We start from the raw sequence: 25,954 nt of genomic DNA on the forward strand, positions 1-25,954 counted from the left end.
ATTCCAAAGGAAACATATGTAGAGATGTCACTGTGTGAGTCCTCACCTTTTACTCCACTTTTTCCTGATCTTTCCCCTGTTTTCCTCAAATGTAGGTTGTTTCTCTCAGGGATTGTAGAATAAAATGATGAATAAGGAGATTTAAGAGACATGATACAGAATAATCTGATCCAAGCCTGATTTTCTTTTTCTTTTTGGTATGCATGGATGTCAAAGTAGGAATAATTGAGCTTTAGATAAGTTGTATCAGGAGATTATATATATATATAATTTTTGTATATTATTAAGATGGAATAAAGAAGGGAAATGAAGCTAACACTTTTTTGTGACTTCAGAACTTCTCCAGCGGAAATCAAGCTTGAGGTATTTAGGACTTTTTGAAAGTAAACAGCCTCCGTTTTTTTTCTTTCGCTTTTGCTGTATCTCACATTTGATGTAAGACTTGTTTGAGAGAGTAGTTTTCACCAACAACATTCTCTGAGGTGAAATTTTTGGCTGATTAGAGATGAAAACAGCATAGTATTTAGTCCTCAGTTTCTTTTATTTGTCTGCTTCCTTTGGTGCAGCCTTTTACCATCACTCGCATGAAGAACAACAGGAAGAAGCATGCCATTATTCCAACGCTTGGGACCCTTGATTGGCACCATACACCTACGGCTAATGGAAAGGAAGAGAAAGCAAGTCATGGAGCTCCTCTTTCACAGGTCCCAAAAAAGAGTCCGATACCAAAAGGATTGGTCAAAAAGCATCTGCTCACAAGAATGAAGGGGAACAAAAAATATACTGTAAGAGGTGTAAAACTCATAAACATTTATTTCTTCATGCTAGTCTTAAACTCTGGCCAATAATACATGCATTTGTTGTAAGTTTTTATCTGCTATTGTTTTCCACTTAAGTTTTAATCAGTGTTTCGTCGCAAGTGAAAGGATTTGAGCATTGATATTTCTTTGATGCAAATGTAGTTCTCAAAAGAATAATGATTCTGTTCTGTATCGTTTAATGCCCCAAGTACTCAGGTTATATTTTTCACATTTTTGACTTGTTGTCTGCCAGGATTATAGCATGGTTATTACTCAGGACATCGTGGCAGTGATTTCAGAATAACATAAACTCTTGTCATAGGATTTGAACACTTAGGATTAGATAGATAGTATCATATGGTTCTCCTTGCAGCTAGCTAGTCTTTCAGGCTCTGGCTCAGGCATCACAAGATGCAGACATGTGAAAAGCTAGGCGTGTAGTGATCTTAGAGTCTATGATACCTGTTCAGCGTTACTTCATTCCTATTGTACACTTGTACTTGGAAGGAGACACTGTTTGCATAGCATTTATGACATTTAGGGGTTGCATTCTTAAATGAGGAACCTTCATGCACCGAGATAATAAAGCTTTTACCAAATGAAACAAGGATTGGATGGGGCTTGTTGGGGATGCGAGGGAGAAGGCAGGCAGGCCAGTGTGACGTAAGAGGAGCAGACATGAGCATGCTTTTTGGTACTTGGTGAGAGGGAATGCAACACTGTCTCTGTGTGAGGATTGCTGCAAGAGCACACTTGTTTTTCTTTTGAGACAAGGAGAGATCACTCATGCAGCTGCTTCAAAGGAAGAGAAAAAGGGGTGGGGTGGGAGCACCAGTACTCGCTCGCAGACACAAACAAATATGCTTGTATAAAGTTCAAAAATTCCCTGCTGCTTTGCCCACCTTTCCATCCTTTCTTTTCCTTCTTTTTCTGACTCTTTCTGCTTTCCCTTGTGTTTCTTTGAACATTTCTGATGGCCTTGTCTGTGTGTTCAAGGGGACATATGGTAAGAGGAGGGGGAAGACCTGTTGAACTCATTTGGCACGTCTATGAAGAAGCCACTGCGGTTGTCTATGGAGCAGACCTGTGTGATGGTAGGCATGTCTTGTTGATCCACTTGCAAGAGAAGAGAATATTCTTCCATCAGCTCCTCAATTTCTTGGGATCATGTAATAACTTTAGTCATCTTTTACACCTCCAGATCAGGACAATATGATGGCAGAGAACAAAGAGTAGTAGAACACCCCCCCCCCCCCCAAGTGACCCATCTGATAAGATGCTTTAAAGAAATGCTGATGCTGAGGAACACCACCCTGCTCTGCTTGATTCATGTACAATCCCAGTCAGCAGCAAACATGCAAGTATCGATCAAATCAAAGGTAATGGTATTATTATTAGCTCAACCGTGTGATTAGCTTTGCATGAGATATTCCTAGTGCCTTGCATTCTCCTTGATTACATGAGATTTACTTCCTTGCATCTAAACATCCGGTGTGTGTTCTTTTCACACTTTATCACCAGGCTATTTCTTGGTCCTCTGCAATGATGAAAGGAGGAGCAGTGCTGTGCATGCACAGATTATGCCGTGTAAATAATGAATGGTGCAATTGAGCAATCATTTCATGTGTGCATTTTTGGGGCACTGCCCATTTCACGCAAATATTTTTGAACATGTCGCAGCATTCTTGCACCAGCATAAACAAACACAAAGAAGAAGTGAATTAGGCCAAAAGAAGGTGCAGAAAGTGAAAGCGAGCAATCCCTGAAGTGGATGTAGAAAAGCAGCACCAACACTGCAACACTCGCAACAGAAAAAGCCAGAGAAGGAGAGGGACATGATAAGAGGGAAAAGGAGCTGCTTCAGCTGTATAAAGCTCCTCCCACCCAGTTGTCCAACACCCCCCCTGCCACTGAACACACTCTCTCCAATCCCCACAAAGTGTAGTCGTCACTACTCCTCTTCTGCTGTAGCCAAAGAAACTAGTCGCAGCTGCAGTTGCAGTTTCAGTTGCAGTTGCAGAGAGAGCAAGCAAAGCAGCTCCTTCCTTTTCCACCGTAACACATTACTTCACCCCAAGGTTGGTGTCGCTGAAGGAGGAGAACGCCACCAAGAAGTGGAACGAGCTCTGTTGGCAGCGCCGCACGGGTTGGACTCCAAGGCGAAGTCATGCGAACAGGAGTCTGCACAGTGCAGCAGGCCCTCACAGCTGAGGTAGCCGCAGTCCTGAAGCACTCCCTCGACCTGGCCAGAAGAAGAGGCCATGGCCAGGTCACGCCGCTCCATGTTGCCGCCACCCTCATGAGCTCCTCCTCCGCCTCATCAGACCTGCTTCGAAGGGCTTGCCTCAGGTCCCAGCCTCATCACCCCGCCTCCCACCCGCTCCGGTGCAGAGCGCTTGAGCTGTGCTTCAATGTGGCTCTCAACAGGCTCCCCACCACCGCCCCTCCTTCCTCCGGCCCTCTCTTCCCTTCGCCGTCCTCCCTCTCCAACTCCCTCATTGCAGCCCTCAAGCGAGCCCAGGCCAACCAGAGGAGGGGCTGCATTGAGCTCCAACAACAGCAGCCTCTGCAGCAGCAGCAGCCGCCTCTTCTGGCCATCAGGGTGGAGATGGAGCAGCTCATGCTCTCCATCTTGGACGACCCTAGCGTGAGCAGGGTGATGAAAGAGGCGGGCTTCTCTAGCAGCTGCGTCAAGAACAACCTGGAGGAGGAGACCTCTGTTTTAGGCCAGTCCTCACCACTTCTGTTCGAGTCCAGTAAGGACATCATCAACCATGGCAGAGATTTCTGGCAGAAGTATCTTTTGAGACTGTCCGCTGAGCAGAGCCCGCCTCATGCACCAAAATCCTCCCTAAACGAGGACTTGAGGGTGGTCTTGGAGGTGATGCTAAGGAAGGAGGGGAGGAGGAGCAACACCGTAGTGGTGGGGGATTCTGCTTCCATGGCAGAGGGGCTGGTGGCTGAGCTTATGGGGAGGGTGGAGAGAGGTGAGGTCCCTGATGAGCTCAAGCATGCTAGTTTCATAAACCTTCAGTTCTCCTGTGTGCAGCTCAGGCTCATGAGCAAGGGTGATGTGGACCTGAAGGTGTCTGATCTCAGAAGAACCATCAATTCTCTAGCAGGAGATAGAGTTGGTGGGGGTGTGATCATCCATGCAGGGGACCTAAGTTGGGCAGTGCATGAGGAAGCAAGAGATGGGTGTGGCTTCGACGCAGTGCAGCACATGGTTGCAGAGATGGGTAGGCTGCTATCCGAGTTCAAGAGCATCAACAGCAATGGTGTTGGGGCTGGCAGCAACAAGGTATGGCTGCTGGCTAGTGCAAACTATGAGACGTACGTGAAGTGCCAGATGAGACAGCCATCTCTCGAGATGCAATGGGCTCTGCAAGCAGTGGTGGTTCCCTCGGGTTGGCTGGGGCTGAGCCTCCAAGCTTCCAGGTGAGATCATTGGCTGAAATATATTTCTCTTTCAGTGTGGATGCTTGTTTCCTGGTGTCAATGATTGTTCCTATGAAACGTATGCATCTGTGATTCTCTTTTTGGTTGATTTAGAAGTTCTGATGTTGTGAATGTAGGACCACATTGATAGGTTTCAGTGGAAAGATAAATATATGCAAGTTCTCTTCCTTTCTCTGGCCATAACACAGACATCACTTTCAGCAATTCAAGACTAACACCCAAACTATCTCACAAAGACTGAAAGTGTTTGTGATTCCTCTCTTCCATGCTTCATGTACATATATTCTATGTTCATCAAGCAGTGCCATCCAAGTGTCATATACAGTGAGATATTCATGTGGTTGCATCATGGTTAACTGTAGATTGAGTCAATTTTATGTAAGATCGAACTAGTTTGCACTAACATCTCATCTTTTCATGTTCTGCAGTGGCCTGGATTCAAGGGTGCCAAAATTTGGTCAGTTTCCCTTCCAACTGGTTGAATCAAAGGTTTTAAGCTCAAAAGAAGATGAGAAGCTCACTTGCTGCAACGAGTGTATGTTCAATTTTGAGAAAGAAGCATTATTTTTCAATTCAGAAATCAAAGACATCAGCAATATCTCAACCCAGACCTCAAGCTATCATAAGGTAGATCAAGACACATATTGACTCTTTCATTGTGTTTCCCTGACAGCTTCCGTTAATAATTTTCTTGACTTTTTCTTCCTTTTTTCCAGGAAGCTTTGGTAGAATTGAAGAGGAAGTGGAACAAGCTGTGCCAGAGTCTTCATCACAGTCAAGCTCATTTGTACCCTCCATCGTTCAGTCAGAGTCTTATCAGTAGTAGAAACTACTCCACCAAACCTTCATCAAATTCATGGTGGTCTAGCGGCTTGTTCTCCAACCAAAACAAAAACTTGATCGAACCACATCCTGTATCGTTCTCGGCGACTAGTCTAAAACTCAATGCTGGATTCTCAAGCACTGCAGTTGACAAGAAGAATGAAACTGGGAACTGGCAGGAGAGAACCGAGTCAAATCAATGGTTGTCTGAAGCAAGCTTGAATTCCCTTAAAATGGCAGCAAATCAGCAGGTTATGACTGCTCTTGCACTGTACAGTCCCCTATACTCTGATTCAGCAACATCAAAAGACCAGACAAGGCGATGGATGGCAGAACCATTAGACCTTGGACGACAACTGCAAGAGAACATCCCCTGGCAATCTGAAGCCATCCCTTCGATTGTCGAAGCATTGCATGACTGCAGAAATGGTGACAAGAAGGTTGTTCGGTTGCTGATCCAAGGAAATGATCATGTTGCCAAGAGAAGACTTGCCCGGGTCATGGCCGAGTCCTTTTTTGGATCACCCAATAAACTGATCCAGATTAATCAGAGGAATTCGTCCACAACCGGAGAGGATTCATGCTTGGAGACCCTCATAGATGCCTTGAGAAAGGAACCGAAGTGTGTGGTCTTGATAGAGGATGTCAATCGAATGCATTGCAACTTCGTCAACTCCTTCACGGGTGCGTTGAAAGTTGGATCCTTCAAGGACTCATTTGGTGGAGAAGTGAGCTTGGGTGATGCAATCTTCGTTCTTACCACTTCCAAGTTGACCAAATTCGATGTTGCCAACAACGTAGTGAATATGAGATTCTGTGTTGAAGATTCATCACCTAGAGATGCTAAGAGGAGGCCAGAAACTGATCTGCAGAACATATCCAAGAAGGGGAGAACAGGTGAGTCCAGCTTCGATCTTAACATGCAACCGAGCGAGGACAGCGAGGAAGACGCCGTCCCCAGTGATCTCACACATGAGACAGAATGCATCAGTCTCCATCTCCCACAAGAGCTTCTTGAAGCCACCGCTCAGCTCACATTGGACGCAGGAAGTCACCAGTTCCAGGAAATGAAGCTCAATCTCCTCTCAAAGCTCCATAGAGCCTTCGAGGAAATCCCGAGCGACGACAACGACAAGAAGGGACACCTCTTCATCGACCCCACAGTGGGGGAGGAGCTAATGGAGGCCTCTGGTTCCTTCTCAGAGAGCTTCTTCGAGCATTGGGTGAGGGAAGTCTTCCAAGTGAGCTTGCAGAGCATAAAAAAGGGCAGGAATGTGAGATTGAGCTTGGAAGGTGAAGAGAGACGCGTTCAAGAGTCCGGATTCATGGGTTCTGTTCTACCACATTGCATACATGTGGATTGAAGCTGCAAGTGAACCCTCCCTCCTGTTGTAAACTTGCAGAGATGAGCATAACGCCACCCTGTAACATGTTCTTCTGGCAAAAACTTCCCACCTCAAAGTCCTTCACTAGTGTTGATCTTCTCTACACATACCCAGCAAAGTCTTCATGTTCCATGACTGCCGTTTCTGAGAGCTCCTCTACGGGCCATGTTGCTGTGCCATCAGTGCATTGCCATTGTTGGTGACACAGTGTAACAACAACACAGATCCCTTCCCTTTGTCATGTCTGCATGGAAGTAGACATGGCAGGGGGACAAGAGTTCCAACGTTCTTCTTTTCCCTTGTGTTTGCATGCGCTTTGCGCTCACGCGGGAAAAGGCATCATCGTCTGCGGTCAAAAAAGACATGCTGTCCTTGGAGTCAATAGCTTAAGGCTATAGATTGACCGAGAAAGTGTGCTGGATAACAAAGGAAATGAATTGGTATCTGCTAATAGATTGGGTTGTTTTAACTTGATTTGACAGGTTAAGCCACTAATATATATAGCTTAACTCCAGTTAACCTCAAATTAATCAGTACCATCATAGTTGGTATATGTGCACCATTACTTGGAAAGTTAAGCCCATCCAAGACCATAACTGAAAAGAGGGGTGTCACTCATGGAGCTATCATTTCCCATCTACTACTGAGTTCCATGGCCAAAAGGATTACACCCACAACAAAGGAAAGAAAGTCGATCGATTGTTTTATTTTAGGACGCAATACCTTACTTTGATCACTTGACTTGTCTTTATGAAGAAGGTCCTACATCAACTTCCTTGTTGTTCACTTTGCTTTCTCTGAACTTTAGCATACTTGACGAGGAAGAATAGTCATCATCATGCATTCTTCATGCCAAATCTGATGGCCATTTGCTTCCCATAAATCCATTTATTCATCATGAATACAGGAAGTGCCATCAACATGGTGTTGGAAGTTTTAATTCACAGTCTAACTTCAACATCATCCATGATCATTTTTTCTCACAGAGGTTGGATCTCCATGGAGCATATCTTCAGCTTGAGAGGGCCCCAAGAACTAAGCACACTTGTCTGGCTGCGATTTGTGAAAATAGTAGAGTAGAGAGAAATAAACTAGGAAGGATGACAAATGGAGGATGTGGAACTCACTTGAATAAAGAAGTCCAGCAATAGCAATATTTCCCACCCATTCAACTTCCATGAATACTTTACTGCAATTATTTATATACCTGAGAAAAGGACTCTTCCTCCTTTATTCTTCATCAAAAAAGCAAAACTTTTGCAGTCCATTTCATGGTTTTTGACCCAAAAGAATCCCACCACTCCAAGGCATTCTTCAACTTATTATTGTTGTTTCTTGACTGCTTGAGCACACAGGCAAGAACATCATTACACCCAACTGAAAAGGCAGGCCTTTTTCTCTCTGATGCCCTGGAAACCATTCAATGACTTCACTTTCGTGGCTTGCAAATCTAAATCCAAGCTCCAAGATTCAGATCTTATACAATCTTGTGTTAAAGGTATCACTATTTGTCTGATGTCAGCTCCTCAACTTTTCAACATGCTGAAGATGTACAAAAAGCTAACATAAAGACTTCGATGTGCTGAGCAATGGTTTTTGTGCTTTTGATGGATATAATCTTCTGATGCAGTCCTAAGTGGATCCATTATTACCACCTTAAGAACGTGAACATTTGATGTGCTGAGCATCATTTGAGCAGCAGCAATCCTCGGTTCTTAAGAACGATGATGAACAAACCAATCCTTGAAACAGGATGTGGAGGTGGAAATGCACACCAAGTTTGAAGCATCGGTCAATGAGCTCAGCAGAACAGCAAAGCAAAAGATAAGCACAGGGCAATACGTACTCTCAACAGGAATCTTTTCCTCCTTATTGGGCTCGATTATCCCAAGAAAGATCCAACTCCCAAGTTGGGAAGAAGCCAAAATGTAGGATTTTAATCGGATCCATCCTACAATTCTTTGCCACGAACTCGACCCGTGTAACTAACGGGTCGGATTATATCGGCTGTTGGATTTCGATTAAACCGGGCCGTCGTCGACCCGGATCCGGTCCCAGAAAGATTCATGTTCCCGCGACGCGTCATGGGAAAATGATCCCCTATTCGCGGAGCACGTGGGTCCCTTTCAGATTGTCATTTTCGATTAGAGAAACTCGTGTTTCCTTGTCTCGGTCGCCACATACGATTTGCGCTTCCAATGCTTGGAACCAACGAGGAGCCCTGAAGAGCTGCCGCTTCTGCGGCGGGGCGGTCATGGTTTCCATCCATCAAGAATAGACGTATCAAGCAAGAGGAGAACTCATCTATATAAGTTTGAAGGAGCTCTTCTTCTGTGGATCACATGCGTTCCGGCGAACTGCTACCACCAGTATGAATCATTCAAGAGAGGAACCCAGGTGATGAACGGCCCTGGCGAACACAAGCATGTCGGACGGCGCCTGGGCCATCGCCGCCTCCTCTTGTCTCGTTGTTGGCACCGCTGAGTCGTTCGCGATGGCGTCACGGATCAGCCTTGCGGTACTTGGACTAAGGTGGGACGGATGGTCTCCTCCGCTCTCATCTCCCTTGCCCTCGTTCTCTCTTCCCTTCTTCCGCACCTCCTCTTCCATGCCTCGCATAGTGACTTTGGCGGCGGAGCAGAACACTCGACGTGCATGGATTGCATGCAAAGCACGTGTCGAGAGAGTCGTCGATATGGGCTCTATTTTGGGCTTAGGTGATTTGCATGTAAGCCCAAGCCCAATATAAAGCCCAAACCCAAGCTGCTTGTGTGGTGGAGTCCCCCTCGGACAAACGGAAAGCGCAGTGTTCGATCCACGACCTCCGCCCACCTCCTCCTTCTTCCCCTTCGTCCGAGTCGCCCCAAGAAACCCTTCGATCCCCACAGAGGGTTGACCCCAATTGTCCATCAGATCGTCTCCAACCCTATCTTGCGCCGATTTGGATCTCGCCTCTCCTCACCTCAGATCTATTCTCGGTACCTTCGGATCCACCAGATCCAGATCCAGATCTAGGGTTTTAAGGTAGTTTGCAGGGCAGGAGGCTGGTGGACGAGATGGAGAAGTCATGCTCGCTGCTGATCCACTTCGACAAGGGCTCGCCGGCGATGGCGAACGAGATCAAGGAGGCCCTCGAGGGCAACGACGTAGGGGCCAAGATCGACGCCCTCAAGAAGGCCGTCATGCTTCTCCTCAACGGGGAGACGCTCCCTCAGCTCTTCATCACCATCGTCCGCTACGTGCTTCCCTCCGAGGACCACACCGTTCAGAAGCTGCTGCTCCACTACCTGGAGATCATCGATAAGACCGACGCCCGCGGCCGCGTGCTCCCTGAGATGATCCTCATTTGTCAGAACCTCCGCAACAACCTGCAGCATCCCAACGAGTACATCCGCGGGGTCACTCTCCGCTTTCTCTGCCGCCTCTCCGAACCCGAGATACTGGAGCCCCTTGTGCCCTCCGTCCTCGCCAACCTGGACCACCGCCACCCCTTCATCCGCCGCCACGCCCTTCTTGCCGTCGCCGCCATCTACCGGCTCCCCGGCCAGGCCGGCGAGCAGCTCCTTCCTGACGCCCCCGAGCTGGTTGAGAAGACCTTGTCCTCTGAGCAGGATCTTTCCGCCCGTCGCAACGCCTTCCTCATGCTCGCCTCCTGCGCCCAGCCCCGTGCCGTCACCTACCTCCTGTCCCACGCCGACCACGTTCCCGACTGGGGCGACCTCCTTCAGATGGCCGCCCTCGACCTCATACGCAAGGTCTGCCGCTCCAACCCCGCTGAAAAGGGCAAGTACATTAAGATCATCATCTCCCTTCTCAACTCCCCCTCTGCCGCCGTCGTCTATGAGTGTGCCAGCACTCTCGTTTCCCTGTCCTCTGCTCCGACTGCCATCCGGGCTGCTGCCAACACCTACTGCCAGCTCCTTCTCACGCAGAGCGACAACAACGTCAAGCTCATCGTGCTCGACCGCCTCAACGAGCTCAAATCGTCGCACAGGGAGCTTATGGTGGAAATGATTATGGATGTGCTCCGTGCCCTGTCAAGTCCGAATCTTGACATCAGGCGCAAGACGTTGGACATCGCCCTCGAGCTGATTACATCGAGGAACGTCGATGAGGTGGTACTCACGCTCAAGAAGGAGGTCGTCAAGACCCAGAGCACTGAGCTCGAGAAAAATGGGGAATACCGGCAGATGTTGGTGCAGGCCATTCATTCATGTGCGATCAAGTTCCCCGAGGTCGCAAGCACCGTGGTGCATCTGCTGATGGATTTCCTCGGGGACACGAATGTGGCTTCTGCTGTTGACGTGGCTCTCTTCGTCAGAGAGATAATTGAGACCAACCCAAAGCTCAGAGTGTCCATCATCACGAGGCTACTCGACACGTTTTATCAGATTCGTGCTGCGAGGGTCTGCTCGTGTGCTCTTTGGATCATTGGTGAGTACTGCCTATCGCTCTCTGAGGTGGAAAGTGGGATCACGACTATTAAGCAGTGCCTGGGAGATCTTCCTTTCTACACTAGCACTGAGGAGGGGGAGGTGGCGGATGCTTCAAAGAAACCCCAGCAGGTCAACTTGTCTGGTACCGTTTCTTCAAGACGGCCTGTGGTTTTGGCGGATGGAACTTATGCAACACAAAGTGCTGCCTCAGAAACTGCTGTGTCTGCTCCGACGGTTCTTCCAGGATCTGTGGGTTCACCTGGAAATTTGAGGTCACTAATCTTGTCTGGTGACTTCTTTGTAGGTGCAGTCATTGGTTGCACTTTGACTAAGCTGGTTTTGAGACTGGAAGAGGTCCAGCCGTCAAAGGCTGAAGTAAACAAAGCTTGCACTGGGGCTTTGCTGATAATGACTTCTATGTTGCAGTTGGGACAGTCTACCTTTCTTCCCCACCCGATCGATAATGATTCTTACGACAGGATTGTGTTGTGCATAAGGTTGCTCTGCAACACTGGTGATGAGGTGAGGAGAATATGGTTGCAGTCATGCCGCCAGAGTTTTGCTAAGATGCTCGCAGAGAAGCAGTTCCAAGAAACTGAGGAGATTAAGGCTAAGGCCCAGATTTCCCATGCACAACCTGATGATCTCATTGATTTCTACCACTTGAAGAGTAGGAAGGTAAGGAATTCTAGTATCTTGTTTAAATGATGTTACTTGATCCATGGTTGGTGAATGTTTATATGCCTATGTTTATTTGCATTTGACTTTCTACAAAACTTTTATCATGCAAGAAATCTATATTCAGACTAGTAGTCCTGTAGGAAATTATTTTAGTTTCGGATTCTATGTTCTGTGACTAAACGAATTTTTGCTTCTTCTGCTTGTAGGAATGTTGAATATGAGTAGTAATTGAAGGAATCAACGATTCTGCTTCCAATGCCAAAAAGATATGATAAAGTAAAACACATTAAAAAGGCCTGAAAAGTAGTGGTCAAAGACTTAAAATAGTGTGGTCCTAATATCTAATGGAAAGGAATTCATCTATTAGTGTAAATTATCTATACCTCTATACTGGCTTGTGATGGATAGCATCTACCTCTTGTGGATTTGAAGTATGTTATACAAGGTTTTGAATAGAATATATTTCTGTAATATTAACCGTTGGTTGAATAGTTAGGAGTGACGATTGATTTAAATTGTTACTCATTGAGATCTGAGTTTAAATTAGGTTTAAGGATGAAAGCAGAACTACATAGGTTGATCTGGGACAAAATATTGTTTACAAACGGTTTAAATTGAGATAGTTCTCTAACTGTTCTTCATTCTTTTTACATGGCTAGACAATGTAACACATGACTCTAAATTTACTATACTGAGGACTGGAAATTCATTGAACAGATCAAAATTGAATTTTCTTGTAACAATCTGCACTTTGGAAGTAAGATCTATTTTCCCATTCATGTACTTAGATATATTTTGCTATTGGTTTTGATATGGTGTAAGTGATACATATTACTTTAATGCTTGTTGTAATGCATTAGTGAAAAATGGATTCTGTACTGCTTTTGAGAAAGATTTTTATGATTTGTTGATATTTTGATACAATAAATTCATTTGGTCGGAAGATCTTGTTGTGTTCCATAATTTTCTCTCTTATTTGCTATGTTTTATTCTCATATTTAAGATAATTGTTATACATCCAAGCAGTAGAAATAATGTCAATGCGAGTATCAATTTTATAAAAATCAGTTATTCAGTTGTAGAAATTATTGATGGTTAACCTATCTAATTATCATGTACACAAAGTGAATCATCATGGCAGGTGTTACGATAGCTTGTCACATGATAGCATTTGAGTATCTAGATATGCTGCACGGTGATGACCTTATCTTATTGTGCTGGTTATGGCTGTGAACTTGGTCAGGCAGCCTGAGCAGAAGATAATTTTGAGTCTCAAGGCATGTTTGGTTGTGGAAATGCTAGGGAATTAGGATATTTTGTTTTTGTCCTAGGCATCTTTGTTTCATCAGATCTGCAGTCAGGAACAATAGACATATCTTGTATTTGGCATTATGCAAGTTGAGGGTGTGTCATCTACCATATACACTGAGAAAATTGCTTTTTAATGCAAATGCACTTCAGTAACTGAAGTGGCAACAAAGATCATGGTGATAACTTCCTGTAATTGGTGTCTGTTGCCAATTGACTGTTGCCATGTGAAACTTTGAAATTTTGTTCCATATTCATTTATTGCTCTTTACTTTATAGCAATATATATGATTCACAGAGTTGATATGGTTGCTTGTAATCAGATAAGAAAGAGTGAACTTTAATTTGCTCTACCAAGTTATTGGCAAAATTAGTAATTCTGTGTTTATATAGTATATGATATACACAACCTTTGTGGTTTTAATCTTTTAATTGAATTAAGAAATTCCTTTATGATCCTTCAAACTTGAAAGAACCATGCATTTTGAAAACTAAATATTTGTTCCAGTTCAATAATAGCATAATAATAATAGTTGTATACGAGTCAATGCTGTTACATTTCCAGATTTCTCCTAAACAAACAAAATGAACGGTCAACATATAGTAAAATTATGATAACTCAGGATCTATGGTTGTCAGTCAACAATCAAGGGCACTTAACGAATTGTATTTATAATTTTCCTTTGTTTGCCTTTTTAGTTAAATCCTCATAAGTTATAAAATTTAGACCTTTTAAGATCTTGCTTGATGATGTTTTTAACCTATAATATTTAGAAATATAACATCACGTTTTATGATTTTCTTTTTCCTTCTTTGTCGTAATCTTTGGCTTGCTGAACTTATTCTCAGGTGTTGTAAGACTTTTATTTTACATTGCTGTATGAGATTTTAGTTGGGCTATATCTGAATAATACTCAAAGTTGTTATTTTCTGTTTACAACTTTGGTGCTATATATTTCCAGAGCCACAAAAATCCAAAGAATTAATGTTCCATAAATCTCTTTTGGTGTTGATGTAAATAGGGTATGAGCCAGCTTGAGTTGGAGGATCAAGTCCAAGATGATTTAAAACGAGCAACTGGAGAATTCATGAAGGATGGAGATGATGCAAATAAATTGAACCGAATTCTTCAACTAACAGGATTCAGTGATCCTGTGTATGCTGAGGCATATGTGACAGTTCATCATTATGACATTGTCCTTGATGTTACAGTGATTAATCGAACAAAGGAAACACTTCAGAATTTGTGCTTGGAATTAGCAACAATGGGAGACCTCAAACTTGTAGACCGACCACAGAACTATACACTAGCTCCAGAAACAAGTAAACAAATCCGAGCCAATATAAAGGTTTCTTCAACAGAAACTGGAGTCATATTTGGTAATATTGTATATGAAACTTCAAATGTGCTTGAGAGAACTGTTGTTGTCCTCAATGACATCCACATTGACATCATGGACTACATATCTCCTGCTATCTGTGCTGATGTGACATTTAGGAACATGTGGGCAGAATTTGAGTGGGAAAACAAGGTATTCTCTTCATTATTTTCAAACTATATTATTGTCTTTTAATGATGCTAAAGCATTTCTACATTTCTATCAATTATGCTATGACATTTCTAAATGAATGATGTACTGAGTTCAGGTAATATATTATAATGTGTATTATAGTGGAGGCAGAATATATGTTGAACTAGTCTCGGAAAATCACAACATCGATAGATACAGTTAGGCACATTTCTGATAATTGATTTTCTGTACACACAAGGAACATCAATGTATGTAGTTGTTGGTTACATGTTGCACATTGATTTCTTGAGTTTCTGAAAGGTCAACTAGAAGGAATCTGAGAGTCCCTAGGGGTCATGATTGCGGCATGAAAAAGAAGCTGATTATTATTTAATAAGGAAACCTTTGGGAGAAATTCCTTACCTTGACAGACTATTCAACAGTTGAATATTGATTTTTCATTACTAGTTGGTAGTTCAATTTTTATTCAAAGGATTTGTTAAAATGGTGCTACTCTGTACAAAAGGGTGACAAAGTATATACTTGTGTAAGGTGATTCCTTTCCAGTTTTCGTTGAGCATGTACAATGTCATTTTTTGTTGCTTAATACATTGCGTGTGGGGTGTAATTAAGCCTGTTTACATCATGATGTCATAATATTACCCAAGGTAAATCACGGTTAGCTTTTTTGTCACTTTTGGTCCGATAATGGTTGTCATTTGTATTGGATGAGGATAGAAGATGATGATGCCCAGTTAAATCTCAATCTCCATGCATATATTTTGAATTTAATGCTCCTTTTGTTGGATGCCTCTGTGTTTCTATTTCACTTTGTGGCACCATATAAACAACCAGGAATTATAAGTAACATTATCTTTGTTGGTTTTTGCAGGTTGCAGTGAACACTGTAATACAGGGTGAGAAGGAATTTTTGAATCACATTATCAAGTCCACAAACATGAAGTGCCTCACACCACTGTAAGTTGTCAATCCACCCAACTATAGTGTCAGCCCTGATATCTTCAATTAAAAAAATAATTGCATTACTTTTGCATAATCAATTGATTTTTATTTTTTTTCTGGTGGGCATTTTTTCTATGCTGTCATCAGCCAATATTTATCAGTATCTTGTTCTTTAATTCTATTGGTTCCAGCTCGGCCTTGGATGGGGAGTGTGGGTTTCTTGCTGCTAACCTATACGCAAAGAGTGTCTTTGGAGAGGACGCTCTGGTCAATGTGAGTGTCGAGAAGCAGGCAGATGGGAAGCTCAGTGGTTACATCCGGATACGGAGCAAGACACAAGGAATTGCTCTCAGTTTAGGGGATAAGATCACTCTCAAACAGAAGGGTGGTAGTTAGTAAGAACCATATCTATTCTATTCGCTCCAACATTTCGCCCTGTAATTTTTCTTTCGAAAAGGTTTCTTTTCTGGTTGTTTTGTTTGCAGAACCGTTTCCATTATGTTGTCGTATACCAAGTCTCATCAGGGCCCCGCACTTGTTCCATTGCCACTGTTTTGTAGTACATGGTTGATACAGGGACTTGAATAATATTCTTGCTTTGTCTACTCTTGAGCTTTCCATCTTCTTTCTTCCTCTATTTATCATTGTGTAATCTTAATTTTCATGGCGATTATGTGTTGTGTAGGTGAGACATTGTGATTGCCTAAAAGTTTCCTCGAACCATTGCCCTGCCTGCCTGGTTGAGATAACTGAAGAGGTATTCTGCTTTCATAATCAATTTTTCAGTTCATCTGTTTTACGTGTTCTCTTTTGTTTGCAATTCTCGAATGAAAGATGATGATATATTGTCTTCTTTTTTGTACAAAATTTAAACGAGTAGAGCACATATCTTTGAGAATTCATTTTCTTGAAATAGATGTCGCGTGGTCTTGCAATTTTCTTTATACTACATCATGGTTTAGATGTTCAATATGATCACGGAACAGACGTTGGAAGCCATCTGATACCAGTAGGAAGTATGGATAAAGATAAAGGATTTCTTTTAATATAAAATGGATATTTCTGACCCATATTTATGAGATGATAAAACATGCGGAAAGCTATTATACTTACGGAACGGGCTTATTGGGAATGGACATGGAAAATTTACTATTGAGTAGAAAATATTGTAATATCTCCAATTAATTTTGGCATCAAAACTAGTTTATCGCTTGTATTGGACATATAGATTATTCCGTAATGATTCCGTAATCAAATTAAAAGATTATTTCTCTTAATTAATATTCTAACCTTTGTTTGACTATCATTAGCTGGTCAAGGGAGATTAGGATTTGCATTAGTCCCTAATTAATGTTTGATGAGTCAATTCTTATCGATCTTTCATATTCCAATCGGGCTTTGGAATTGGATTTGGCTTCCAAATCCCTACCCGTAATTTATCTTAAATCGCAATTCCAATGTTAATACACGCACCTCAGTACTCGCATCGAACCGTTGATTCCCTCTAGCAGACGGTCGAGATGAGTGGTGAAGCACAGGTCCCACGACCGCGGTCCGATCGCCGATCGCCGATCTCACGCTTCCCGCCGTCGGTTACCATACATCGCCTCGCTCTCTCTCATCGCCGCACCTTTTGCCTCTTTTTTCCCTCCTATTTCTGTTCTTGGGCGACTCTTCGGCTCTTCCTGTGGCGGCCAAGTAGTTTGGTGGGGTTTGAAGCTGTGATTGAGCTCATGCCAAGCAGTAGGATGGTGACGAACTTTGGGAGGTTCCTCGAGCGCAAAGAAAGCGACGCCGGAGAAGAGGTCACCCTGCCCCCCTCCTTTCCTCCTCCAAAGACCACTCTTTGCCGTGTGATCACTTTTAATGTGTATTGTAGTGCATTTTCCATGTCAAAAAATCGATATATTTCCTTACTTATTCGCAGGATTTTGCCTTTCTATTGTTTGCGGTTTTGCTTGCTACATTAATATGAAGTGTTTGTTCTGAGTAACGGAGAGAACAATTCCAGAATGACCATTTGATCGAGACGTGGAAGAATTAGAGCGATCACTTGTTTGTTTCCTTCTTTTTCTTCCCAATGAAGCTCCTTTCCATTGTGTAGAAATTTCTTTTTCTTCCCAATTCCAGAATGACCATTTGATCGAGACGTGGAAGATTTAGGGCAATCACTTGTTTGCTTCCTTCTTTTTCTTCCCAATGAAGCTCCTTTTCATTGTGTAGAAAATTCTTTTTCGTCAATTGGCAGCGCATTTCTCCTTAATTGCGCCATTTGATTGGTCAAATCTTCTGACAAACAAGCATTTGCAGAGCAACAGTGTCTATCTATCAATTTCCTTCGGCTATTGACCACCACGGCGATCTCTATATTCCCTGGATTGTCAGGCAGAGTAACTGTTCAAGCCTCACTCCTCGGTGAATTAATTGCATGCATCTGAAGGTTCAAAGCGTTTGCAGCAACGTGTTAGCGGCTCACCCATTGCTTTGTTGATGGTTTCTGTCAGCATTATCATGACGAACAAATTGATGTGCTTTCCTTCTCTTACTGCTGCTCTCCTGTCCTGTATTATTCTTGGTCATTGAATGTTCGTTTTACTGTCTTTAATTTGGTGTAGGTGCTTGGAAAAGTAGGGTTCAACTGCCCCATCTTTCTCACCTTGATCCACCACAGCTTTAGCTGGGTATCAATGATCATCTCCGAGGCCTTCTCCCTCTTGCCAACCTCACTTCGTCCCAAGTCAAACCCAATCTGTTCCCTGCTGGCTCTTGGCATTGTGATGTCCCTTTCTGATGGCCTTGCTAATGTCGGCTCCAAATATAACAGGTATGATTAGATCTTTTTTCTTCCAATGCTTCAAAGATAGATAGCAATTTTTGTCGGTAAGTCGTTTGCTGTGAATATGTCTAGCATGGGTTTCTATCAGATGGATGAGATTGCTGTGTCACCGACAATTGTTCTAGCTTAATCGATGCCGTTCATCCAGACATGGGCAAACTTCCCACGTTGTTCTTGGACAATCTAAAACATGCGTTATCCATGTTTGAGGATTCCTTCTTTTCAATTCTAATCCAGGCATCACTAGCACCAATGGAGCTATCACAGCTCTCGGAGGGATGTGATTGTATACAAACACCTCAACCTGTTAGGTTCTCATCAACAAGAACCCAAGTCGGCAACATGGCAATTGGCATATCTTGGGCAAAATATGGTCTTAATAAGGGGAAGTGTTTTGACTAACATGGTGGAGATAATGCCGCCACTGAAGCAGTCTAAGAAGTCCAAACGTATTCTGCGCACTGGGTGAGCTCTCACGAAAACAAGCAAGCTTACTGAAAGAGTAAGTCATACTATTAGGGAATAACAACTTTTTGAGTTTTGTAAAGTTTCTCGAGTTACTACTTGCGGAGGTACTACTAACACAATAGCAGATGTAGATTCTCTTGTCATATATCAAATTGGATTTTCCTTTAGAAGTTGAACATATCTGCTTTAGCAGATGGTTTCTATGTTTCTCCCCATCTGTGAATTTTCATTCTTGCATATTCTTCTTGAGGGAATAGGAATCCTGCAAATAACATAACAATTTGTGATATATATAACTTCTCATTCACACATGAAAATAGTTAATTTGAATGCTTTCGACCTCTGCTCCTATGATATGGTCCACTGAATGCAATAATTTTGACAGTTTTCTTCTCGATTGTACTTAGCAGAACTGCAGTGCAGATAACAACAGTATGACTCCTTCAACTCATGTCTATTGCTTGTTATTTTGTCTTCAACTGACCTTTTACTCATCAACATTTAGTCTTTTGCTGATTGCAACCATGTGTGTTTGTTGATGGCTCACCTTTTTCGTGTCGCTCAATTATGAATCGTAGCCGGTGAACCTCTTTTTCAAGTTGCATCTGCTCCAGAATTCTAATCTTCCTTTTGTGTTGGGTTATCCGAATGAAGAATCCAAACAAGTTTCTAATGGTTTCCTCTGGTTGCTATGAGCACAAGGCATTTTTGTCAGGTAGGTATCCTTCTTGAGGATCTACAAAATATTTTCTCTATCATTTCACTTGCTATTACTTAATTGTTTTACAGCATTGAGTCCTACTAATCTGATACTGTGTTTAGCATCTGCCATTGCTATCATTTCAACTTGAAATAATTTAGAGCTTACCATAAGTCATCTCTTACCAACTGTCTGTCTCCTAACCGAGCAACAAATCTGACTGCCACCAACCTTTCTAATTCTTGGTGGGTGACTAAACTATGTTGTTTGGCTTTCGTCCAACCCCAAATCCACTTGTCTCCAAATTGACCATCCACAAAATTTCCTAGTTTGTAGAATTTTCATCTGTTTCTTTTCCATTATCATGTGTGATTACACAATATTATGACCTAGGGCAGAATGCTTGGACAACATAGACCGAAACATGAAGCAGATCTTTTCATCTCCATGTTATGTTCTTGTCGGTATGTCAGATCATAAACATTGTATCAAACGCATGATGTCTTCAACCTACTTGTGATCACAGCAGTGATCTCATCCCGATTAAAAATGAAAAAAGAGAGAGAGGGTGAAGCTGGAAAAGAAAGAAAGAAAGACTCTTTTAGGATGAGAAGATGAGACTTCCTTTTCATGGGGAATCTCCTTCCTTTGAAGCGTACCCCATCATCTTCCTCGTTGGAAACAGGGAGAGGCAAGCAAAGCATGGCAACAGGTAAGCGTACGAAGCAGGCATATCTCTTAGCTGGTAAGGTGGGAAAGGATAAGACCACCACGCCATGCACATTGCTGTGGTCCCTCATGACCTCTAAACCTTATCTCTTATCATAACTCTTTACACAGTGACCATAACACGAGAAGAAGAAGAAGAAGAAGATATATCACTGGTGCCTCCCATTGTCTTACAGCTAAACTTTGGTTAGATTGCGTTCGATCATATAATTATTATCTTCACCGTCGGCTTGATGCTCATTGCATACATGTACTACTGGTCAAACATGTCGGAGATCGGAAAGGGAAAAGCACCTAGGTGATGATCCGAAAGCATTGCCGTGACTGGGGAGGGGAGGCACCGAGAGCAGGTCTCCACCGCATCTCTCGCCCTCCTCTTCGTCGCCTTCAGGGACGGTGTGGTCTGATGAGGGGAGCGATGGCAGATACGTGGATGCAGAGATGAGCGATCCGTAGGAAGCTCTTCTTGCCTTGTACGCCATGAGAATTCTCCTGCGTTTGTTGAAGGGGTTTTCCGGCTTGGCGAGCTCGTTGGCATTTGCGTTGGCTGCTGCGTCCGATAAGCTCGCAAATGATTTGGATTTCCCTGAGAAGAAATTTGACAGCCCTCCCCTGCAATTCGAGAGAACATAGGAGATGATGATGAACAGCATGGATTGTAGGAGGAAAGCGGAGGAACGAAAGAGAAATGTGTACTTGATGGGAAGAGACTCTTCCAGGGTATCCAAGGAACCGAAAGCCCCTTCGCCTTTCTTGCTCTCCACCTCCTCTCCCTCCCCAACTCCTTCACCTTCCTTGTCCGAGGAAGAGGACGACGCAGCCCCGATGGAAGAGCTCTCCGAGGAGTCCTCCTCCTCCTCCTCCTCCTCTTCCAGGCAGAATAAGGTCCTCTTCCTCACCACCTCCACCAGAGTCTGCTCCTTCTCCTCCTTCTCTGCATGGAGGTAGGCGGGAAGACTAACGTGGTCCTTCAGCCCCACGTTGGAGATCACCAAAGAAGACATCCTCCTCCTCCAGCTCCTGTTCTTCCTTTACACCTCCTGCTCTCCAGCTCCGGTGGCGCTGCTGTCAATCGATCGATGGACCAACCGGCAGGTCTTCCTGTCTCTTGCTCTGCCAGAAAACACACCCCCAAAGATCACGAGAGAGTGTGATGAGATTGAATAAGATGGGGAGGGATAAGGTTGGAGGAGTCGGAGTCCACCACGTACGTAAACGTGTCCCCGTTGGTGACAGAGACGCGACCTCAGAACTACCCAACGCATAGCATCGAGTTATACCGGAGTCAATACAACTCCTGTAACACTTCACTGTAACCTCTGACACATCCGCTGCTCCGACTCCAACCCTTTTTTTCTGTCTTCTCTCGTCCGCATGTATTTATACGTATATATCGACCTGATTCATTAAAAATACATGCAAGCATCCCATCAAAGTGCGTGTTACACGTTGGCGCGAGTACCAGCTAGGCAATGTGCAATGAATCTGGACGATTTTTTCATGGAGAACTTAGTATCTTATTATGTAATTGCCTGCTAAATAGCTAGTAGGATTATGAGGAAGATGGATCAACAATAATTATAATCAAATTACTAGTACAATGTAAAATTATTTGTTTGAAGAATATATATATATATATATATATATATATATATATATATATATCTTAATTTTCCTTCATAACCAAAAGGCTTAGATAATTTAGTTAGGTTATTAACTTTTAAAAAAGAAGATAAATGTTGATTTCATGATCTTTTCTCTCCCCTGCATGAATCTTATGTTTGCTTTTATAATTCATATTTATTATAGATTATCTGGTATCAAGACCTTCTTTTTTTTTTCCCTGACACAAAGCCCAGCAAAAGCAATTGTTCTGCCAAGAATGGTCACACTGCAATGTAGTTGTCCTACAGACCCCAAACTTAATAGACTCATTGGCACAGAGATACTCCATGCTGGGTGTTGGGAAAGTATTTATCTGTCTTTATTTTATTAGGATCACTTGCAGATTCATTCATTATGATGTAGCTAAAGCTTTGGTTACATAAAAAAATGTACTGTTCTAATAATGCATGCATCTGGAGTGTCTCCTTCTCACATGATGGTTCTGAAAACACTTTACAGTCTCTTGAACTCTGATATCTGCTGCAACTATTTGATCAGTCAGTAGAGGAGCCATTGTGAGGTTTCCAAACATGATGTGGTTAAAGCTTTGACGGTAGCAGGTCTTATCTTCTTCAGTAGGTAAAAGTATTATTGTTCCATGCATGCATCTGCAGTGCTCTTGAAGCTGTGTATCAGTCGAAAAGAGAGTAGACATTGCGAGGCAACTGAAGAGCAATGGATGAGGATGATGGTGGTTCTCTGTCACATCTGTTGAGGTCTGCACATGAAACCGGATAATATCTGATGGGATAAGGTAATTCTCAGCTATAGCCTATAGAAGTAAGTAATGTGGCAAGCCACAGTAAGAACTCCTTGTCCTCTTCGGTGACTTGTATTCCTCCATGTTCTTAAAGGTCAACAATGGAGAACGTAGGTTAGGAGGGTGAAAGTGCACAGGATATCCACAACGTAAATAAAGCATTGCACGGTGGCTTTGTAATACGTGCAAAGATCTGATTGAAGGTAATCAACATCAGCATTGGGATTCTCATCAACATTAGTAGGAACAGTAAAAGAAGCTACACAGTAGAACCATGAAAGACCGAGCTCCACAATGGATCCTGAGATCGATGGTCCAACAAAGATGGACGCATCATGTATCCATGGATTCCCTCTCCCTTTAGTAGAGCAGTCATCAAGGTCACTGACAAGATTAGATCTTTATAGTTGATGTAATCTTTGCTGATACTTATATTTTATGGGCTTCATCGAATCATAACTCTTATGAACCGAGCCCAACCTATGCAGTAAATTTAATGCAGTCATTCTGTGCAAGTTTTGCTTTTCTAATCTGATCATAAATGGATTCCAAGTGTTGACCAGGATCTAACCTTCCCGGTGCTATTATCATCACACACAGCCATGGGGTCAAACCTCACTGGAGACCAAACACTTGGAGACAGGCAGAACATGCGAGGGGGGGGGGGGGGGGCCCACCAAGCAACAGGAAAATTGACGTCTGCAGTGGGCCCCCATCTCCATCCAGGTGTGTGACCTTTGTCAAACCCTAGATCTTGACTTGTGCACCCTTCTCGCTTGTTCGATGGATTCTTCCATGCTTTTTCACTCCGTCGCTGCCAGGGATTTGATGCATGTTTCAGACGACTGCCGGGAAGATAAGAACGATGCATAGTTGGGTTGGAATTAATCGAGGCCCCTTCGGTCAATGACATCGCTGTCAGTGGTCTCCCAAGTGAATGACCAGTAATATCCACCCACGGCTGAGAGAACCATTACATATAGATTGGTGATAGGGCGGGCCCAAGGTCAAAATCACAAGCCAGCTAATTTTGACCACGGGACACGATTCCGTGGATGATCCATCCCTTCTTCTGTCAACTATTTCTATTCGAATTGATCTCTAAAGTTACTGGCGTAGGAATAGGGTTCATCATCTTGCCGCCAACCTCCACCCACTGGAATTAATATACGGCTTTAAGCGCGGAAGAAGTTGTTGACTGCCGAACGACCAATAAGAATCAGCCAAGTTGGACGCTCATGAACACGAAGTCAAAATGCTCAACGTCGATTGCAAGGGACAGTTAAATAATCCACATAGAGACCCTACAGAGATTGCAACTCCTAGTCAAAAGCATTGTAACAGTGGCCGTATGAACCTATTTATGTTGATCGATGATGACCACAAGATGGTTGACCCGCCACCACGAAGTCCAGCTGCCGAATTCGTAATTGTGGATCCTACACCCACTTCCGGTCTCGCACATCTCACACGGATGAAGGAAGAGATGCTGGTCTCACGTCGCTTTCACAGCTGACACCAGTCAACGACAGTAGCGGCCCGCATCTTTTGACTTTACTGACACGTCTCCGGAGGCAAAGGCGACGACACACCCGGATCTCAAACCCATCTCCAATCCGACTCACAACCAACCACGACACGACAAAAGGCTTCACTTGCCCCGATGACACACCGTACCCCGTCGAGTCAAAATTTCCTCCTTTTTTTTTCTTTTCTTTGCCAACGTAAAAAAAAATGAAACATTTTGACAGATATCATCGGAGCATCTCTTCGGTCCAGAGAGAGGGAAAAAGAAAGGGGATATGGCTACATGGAAGCCTGAAGGAGATGATCGGCGCCCTCAGATGGCGGAGGCGGAGGCGGTGACGGGCTCGGGCGCCGCGACGGTGGCGGCGCTCAGAGTGTGGCGGTGCTCGCCCTCGTACGTGACGATCAGCATCGTGGGGTCGTCCGGCGCCCGCTCCACGTGCTTCCTCGCCGGGCATCCACGCAGCGTGCTGCACTTGTAGTAACCCCTGAGACGACCACGGTGTGAGGAACGGGGGTTAGATCGAACTGCAGCCGTTTGATGGAAATCGGACGGGCATAGGAGGGGAAGGAAGGGGCGTAGGTACCTGGGATATGGAGATCCCTTGATCGGTTTCTGTCCGTACTTGCGCCACGAGTACTCGTCCGGCGGGATGTCGGCCAGCTTCGAGCTTATTGCCGGCACGCGTATCGTCCGCTTCACCCGTGATTTCCTGTTTTGTATACGAGTCTAGTTAGATGCAAAGCTACGGCGTAGGTTTCGTAGAGCGCGCTAATCAAAGATCACGGCTTGCTAATTTGCTTCCTTGCATCTCGCACCTTCTCTTGGAGCAGTGGCAGCGAGAGCCGGGGATGGCGTACTTGCCGGCGACGTGCTCGGAGTTGGTGTGGCCGTGATCGTGGCACCGCCGACTGATTGTGGACGAGAATGGAGGCTTTCCGGCGGATACGGCCGCCGCAGGCGGGGGGAGGAGGAAGGATGAGGCGCCTGGCCTGCCGTTCGACACGCTGCCGTCGCCGGTGACGGACGACATGAACGAGGATGTCGCGGAAGACATCGGCTTCGAGATGCTGAAGCACTCCTTACTGAACCGGCTCGGTGCCGACACCTCGCAGGTGGCAACCGGCTCGGTGAAGTCCAGTGTCAACGGTCGGGAAGGTGGCGGCAGAGGATGGTGGGGAGGCTTTACCCGGAGCGGGATCGGGGCGAGGGTCAGGGTCTTCGCTGCTTCGGGGAGCGACGGCTCGACCGACGGCTCCGCAGGTGGCGGCGCCGTGGGGCTGCGGCGGAAGCGGGCGTGGCCGGTGCGGTTGAGAATCGATATGACTTTCTTGAACTTGGAGACGGCGTGGTCGGTGATATCGCGGCAGTCCAGCTGCTGCTGCTGGGAGAGACGGCTGATGAGGTGCTCCATGGAGCGGATCCCGGCGGCTGCCGCCTCTTGGATGGCGATTTGGTCGTCCATCTTGGCGTACCCCATCAGATCAACGGCCATCGTTCCCAGATCGGAACCCTGTCAATAGAGCATGGGAAAGTGAAGAGGCCCAAGTGGCGAGGGCGGAGAAAGAGGAACAAGGAGGTTGTCTTATAACGACGAAGTGGAAGAGGACCTCTATTATTGAAGTCAAAGGTGACCCATCCGACGGCTGTGATCGATTACTTTTTCTTCGTGATGGGATCGAAATGAGAAACGTTTATATTTCCCTTGGAGACATCCATGTCGTGCGCCGACTGAGCCCACAGCCATCTATCCATAAAGATTGTGACACGTCAGAGGTAACTCGGGCCGTCACGCTAGATCTCGGTTCGAAAAGAAGGAAGGAGTATTATCTGTACCCATCTGTGTTACTCGTTTACTCCATTAGAGATGATATGGTCTGCGTCCGTGGGACCACCGCTTGGT

General features: G+C 44.4%; 5 protein-coding genes across 5 annotated transcripts; 3 read left to right on the forward strand and 2 right to left on the reverse strand.

Annotated features, from left to right (window-relative positions):
- Positions 1 to 2,349: 2,349 nt before the first annotated feature.
- Positions 2,350 to 6,542, forward strand: LOC135678893 (protein SMAX1-LIKE 4-like). Its single transcript, XM_065192134.1, has 3 exons — positions 2,350 to 4,238; positions 4,688 to 4,886; positions 4,976 to 6,542. The coding sequence occupies exons 1-3, from the start codon at positions 2,968 to 2,970 to the stop codon at positions 6,443 to 6,445; spliced, it is 2,940 nt and encodes a 979-aa protein (XP_065048206.1). The 5' UTR covers positions 2,350 to 2,967; the 3' UTR covers positions 6,446 to 6,542.
- Positions 6,543 to 9,267: 2,725 nt separating this feature from the next.
- LOC135678894 (coatomer subunit beta-1-like) lies at positions 9,268 to 15,970 on the forward strand. Its single transcript, XM_065192135.1, has 4 exons — positions 9,268 to 11,580; positions 13,914 to 14,423; positions 15,295 to 15,380; positions 15,557 to 15,970. The coding sequence occupies exons 1-4, from the start codon at positions 9,523 to 9,525 to the stop codon at positions 15,759 to 15,761; spliced, it is 2,859 nt and encodes a 952-aa protein (XP_065048207.1). The 5' UTR covers positions 9,268 to 9,522; the 3' UTR covers positions 15,762 to 15,970.
- A 145-nt stretch (positions 15,971 to 16,115) lies between these two features.
- On the forward strand, positions 16,116 to 19,560 carry LOC135678896 (nucleotide-sugar uncharacterized transporter 2-like). Its single transcript, XM_065192137.1, has 3 exons — positions 16,116 to 17,170; positions 17,981 to 18,189; positions 18,274 to 19,560. Exons 1-3 carry the CDS (start codon positions 16,886 to 16,888, stop codon positions 18,329 to 18,331), a joined length of 552 nt encoding a protein of 183 aa, XP_065048209.1. The 5' UTR covers positions 16,116 to 16,885; the 3' UTR covers positions 18,332 to 19,560.
- Positions 19,561 to 20,227: 667 nt separating this feature from the next.
- Positions 20,228 to 21,321, reverse strand: LOC135678895 (protein OXIDATIVE STRESS 3 LIKE 6-like). The gene is made up of 2 exons (XM_065192136.1): positions 20,795 to 21,321; positions 20,228 to 20,710 (listed from the first exon to the last, which is right to left on the reverse strand). Exons 1-2 carry the CDS (start codon positions 21,100 to 21,102, stop codon positions 20,359 to 20,361), a joined length of 660 nt encoding a protein of 219 aa, XP_065048208.1. The 5' UTR covers positions 21,103 to 21,321; the 3' UTR covers positions 20,228 to 20,358.
- Positions 21,322 to 23,762: 2,441 nt separating this feature from the next.
- LOC135678897 (WRKY transcription factor WRKY51-like) lies at positions 23,763 to 25,622 on the reverse strand. Its single transcript, XM_065192138.1, has 3 exons — positions 24,870 to 25,622; positions 24,638 to 24,763; positions 23,763 to 24,538 (listed from the first exon to the last, which is right to left on the reverse strand). The coding sequence occupies exons 1-3, from the start codon at positions 25,544 to 25,546 to the stop codon at positions 24,364 to 24,366; spliced, it is 978 nt and encodes a 325-aa protein (XP_065048210.1). The 5' UTR covers positions 25,547 to 25,622; the 3' UTR covers positions 23,763 to 24,363.
- Between the last annotated feature and the right edge of the window lie 332 nt (positions 25,623 to 25,954).

This window comes from Musa acuminata, chromosome BXJ1-7, assembly GCF_036884655.1.
Source record: "Musa acuminata AAA Group cultivar baxijiao chromosome BXJ1-7, Cavendish_Baxijiao_AAA, whole genome shotgun sequence".
NCBI lineage: Eukaryota > Viridiplantae > Streptophyta > Magnoliopsida > Zingiberales > Musaceae > Musa > Musa acuminata.

Excerpts from the sequence above, each read along its gene's own strand:
- LOC135678897 (XM_065192138.1), bottom strand. The coding sequence starts at position 25,546 with ATGGCCGTTGATCTGATGGGGTACGCCAAGATGGACGACCAAATCGCC. Across the intron at positions 24,764-24,869 it reads TGCCACTGCTCCAAGAGAAG|GAAATCACGGGTGAAGCGGA; the intron begins GTGCGAGATGCA and ends TATACAAAACAG. Across the intron at positions 24,539-24,637 it reads AAGGGATCTCCATATCCCAG|GGGTTACTACAAGTGCAGCA; the intron begins GTACCTACGCCC and ends TGGTCGTCTCAG.
- LOC135678896 (XM_065192137.1), top strand. The coding sequence starts at position 16,886 with ATGAGTGGTGAAGCACAGGTCCCACGACCGCGGTCCGATCGCCGATCG. Across the intron at positions 17,171-17,980 it reads AAAGCGACGCCGGAGAAGAG|GTGCTTGGAAAAGTAGGGTT; the intron begins GTCACCCTGCCC and ends AATTTGGTGTAG. Across the intron at positions 18,190-18,273 it reads GTCGGCTCCAAATATAACAG|CATGGGTTTCTATCAGATGG; the intron begins GTATGATTAGAT and ends GAATATGTCTAG.
- LOC135678894 (XM_065192135.1), top strand. The coding sequence starts at position 9,523 with ATGGAGAAGTCATGCTCGCTGCTGATCCACTTCGACAAGGGCTCGCCG. Across the intron at positions 11,581-13,913 it reads ACCACTTGAAGAGTAGGAAG|GGTATGAGCCAGCTTGAGTT; the intron begins GTAAGGAATTCT and ends TGATGTAAATAG. Across the intron at positions 14,424-15,294 it reads AATTTGAGTGGGAAAACAAG|GTTGCAGTGAACACTGTAAT; the intron begins GTATTCTCTTCA and ends TGGTTTTTGCAG.
- LOC135678893 (XM_065192134.1), top strand. The coding sequence starts at position 2,968 with ATGCGAACAGGAGTCTGCACAGTGCAGCAGGCCCTCACAGCTGAGGTA. Across the intron at positions 4,239-4,687 it reads CTGAGCCTCCAAGCTTCCAG|TGGCCTGGATTCAAGGGTGC; the intron begins GTGAGATCATTG and ends CATGTTCTGCAG. Across the intron at positions 4,887-4,975 it reads AGACCTCAAGCTATCATAAG|GAAGCTTTGGTAGAATTGAA; the intron begins GTAGATCAAGAC and ends CCTTTTTTCCAG.
- LOC135678895 (XM_065192136.1), bottom strand. The coding sequence starts at position 21,102 with ATGTCTTCTTTGGTGATCTCCAACGTGGGGCTGAAGGACCACGTTAGT. Across the intron at positions 20,711-20,794 it reads GAAGAGTCTCTTCCCATCAA|GGGAGGGCTGTCAAATTTCT; the intron begins GTACACATTTCT and ends CTCGAATTGCAG.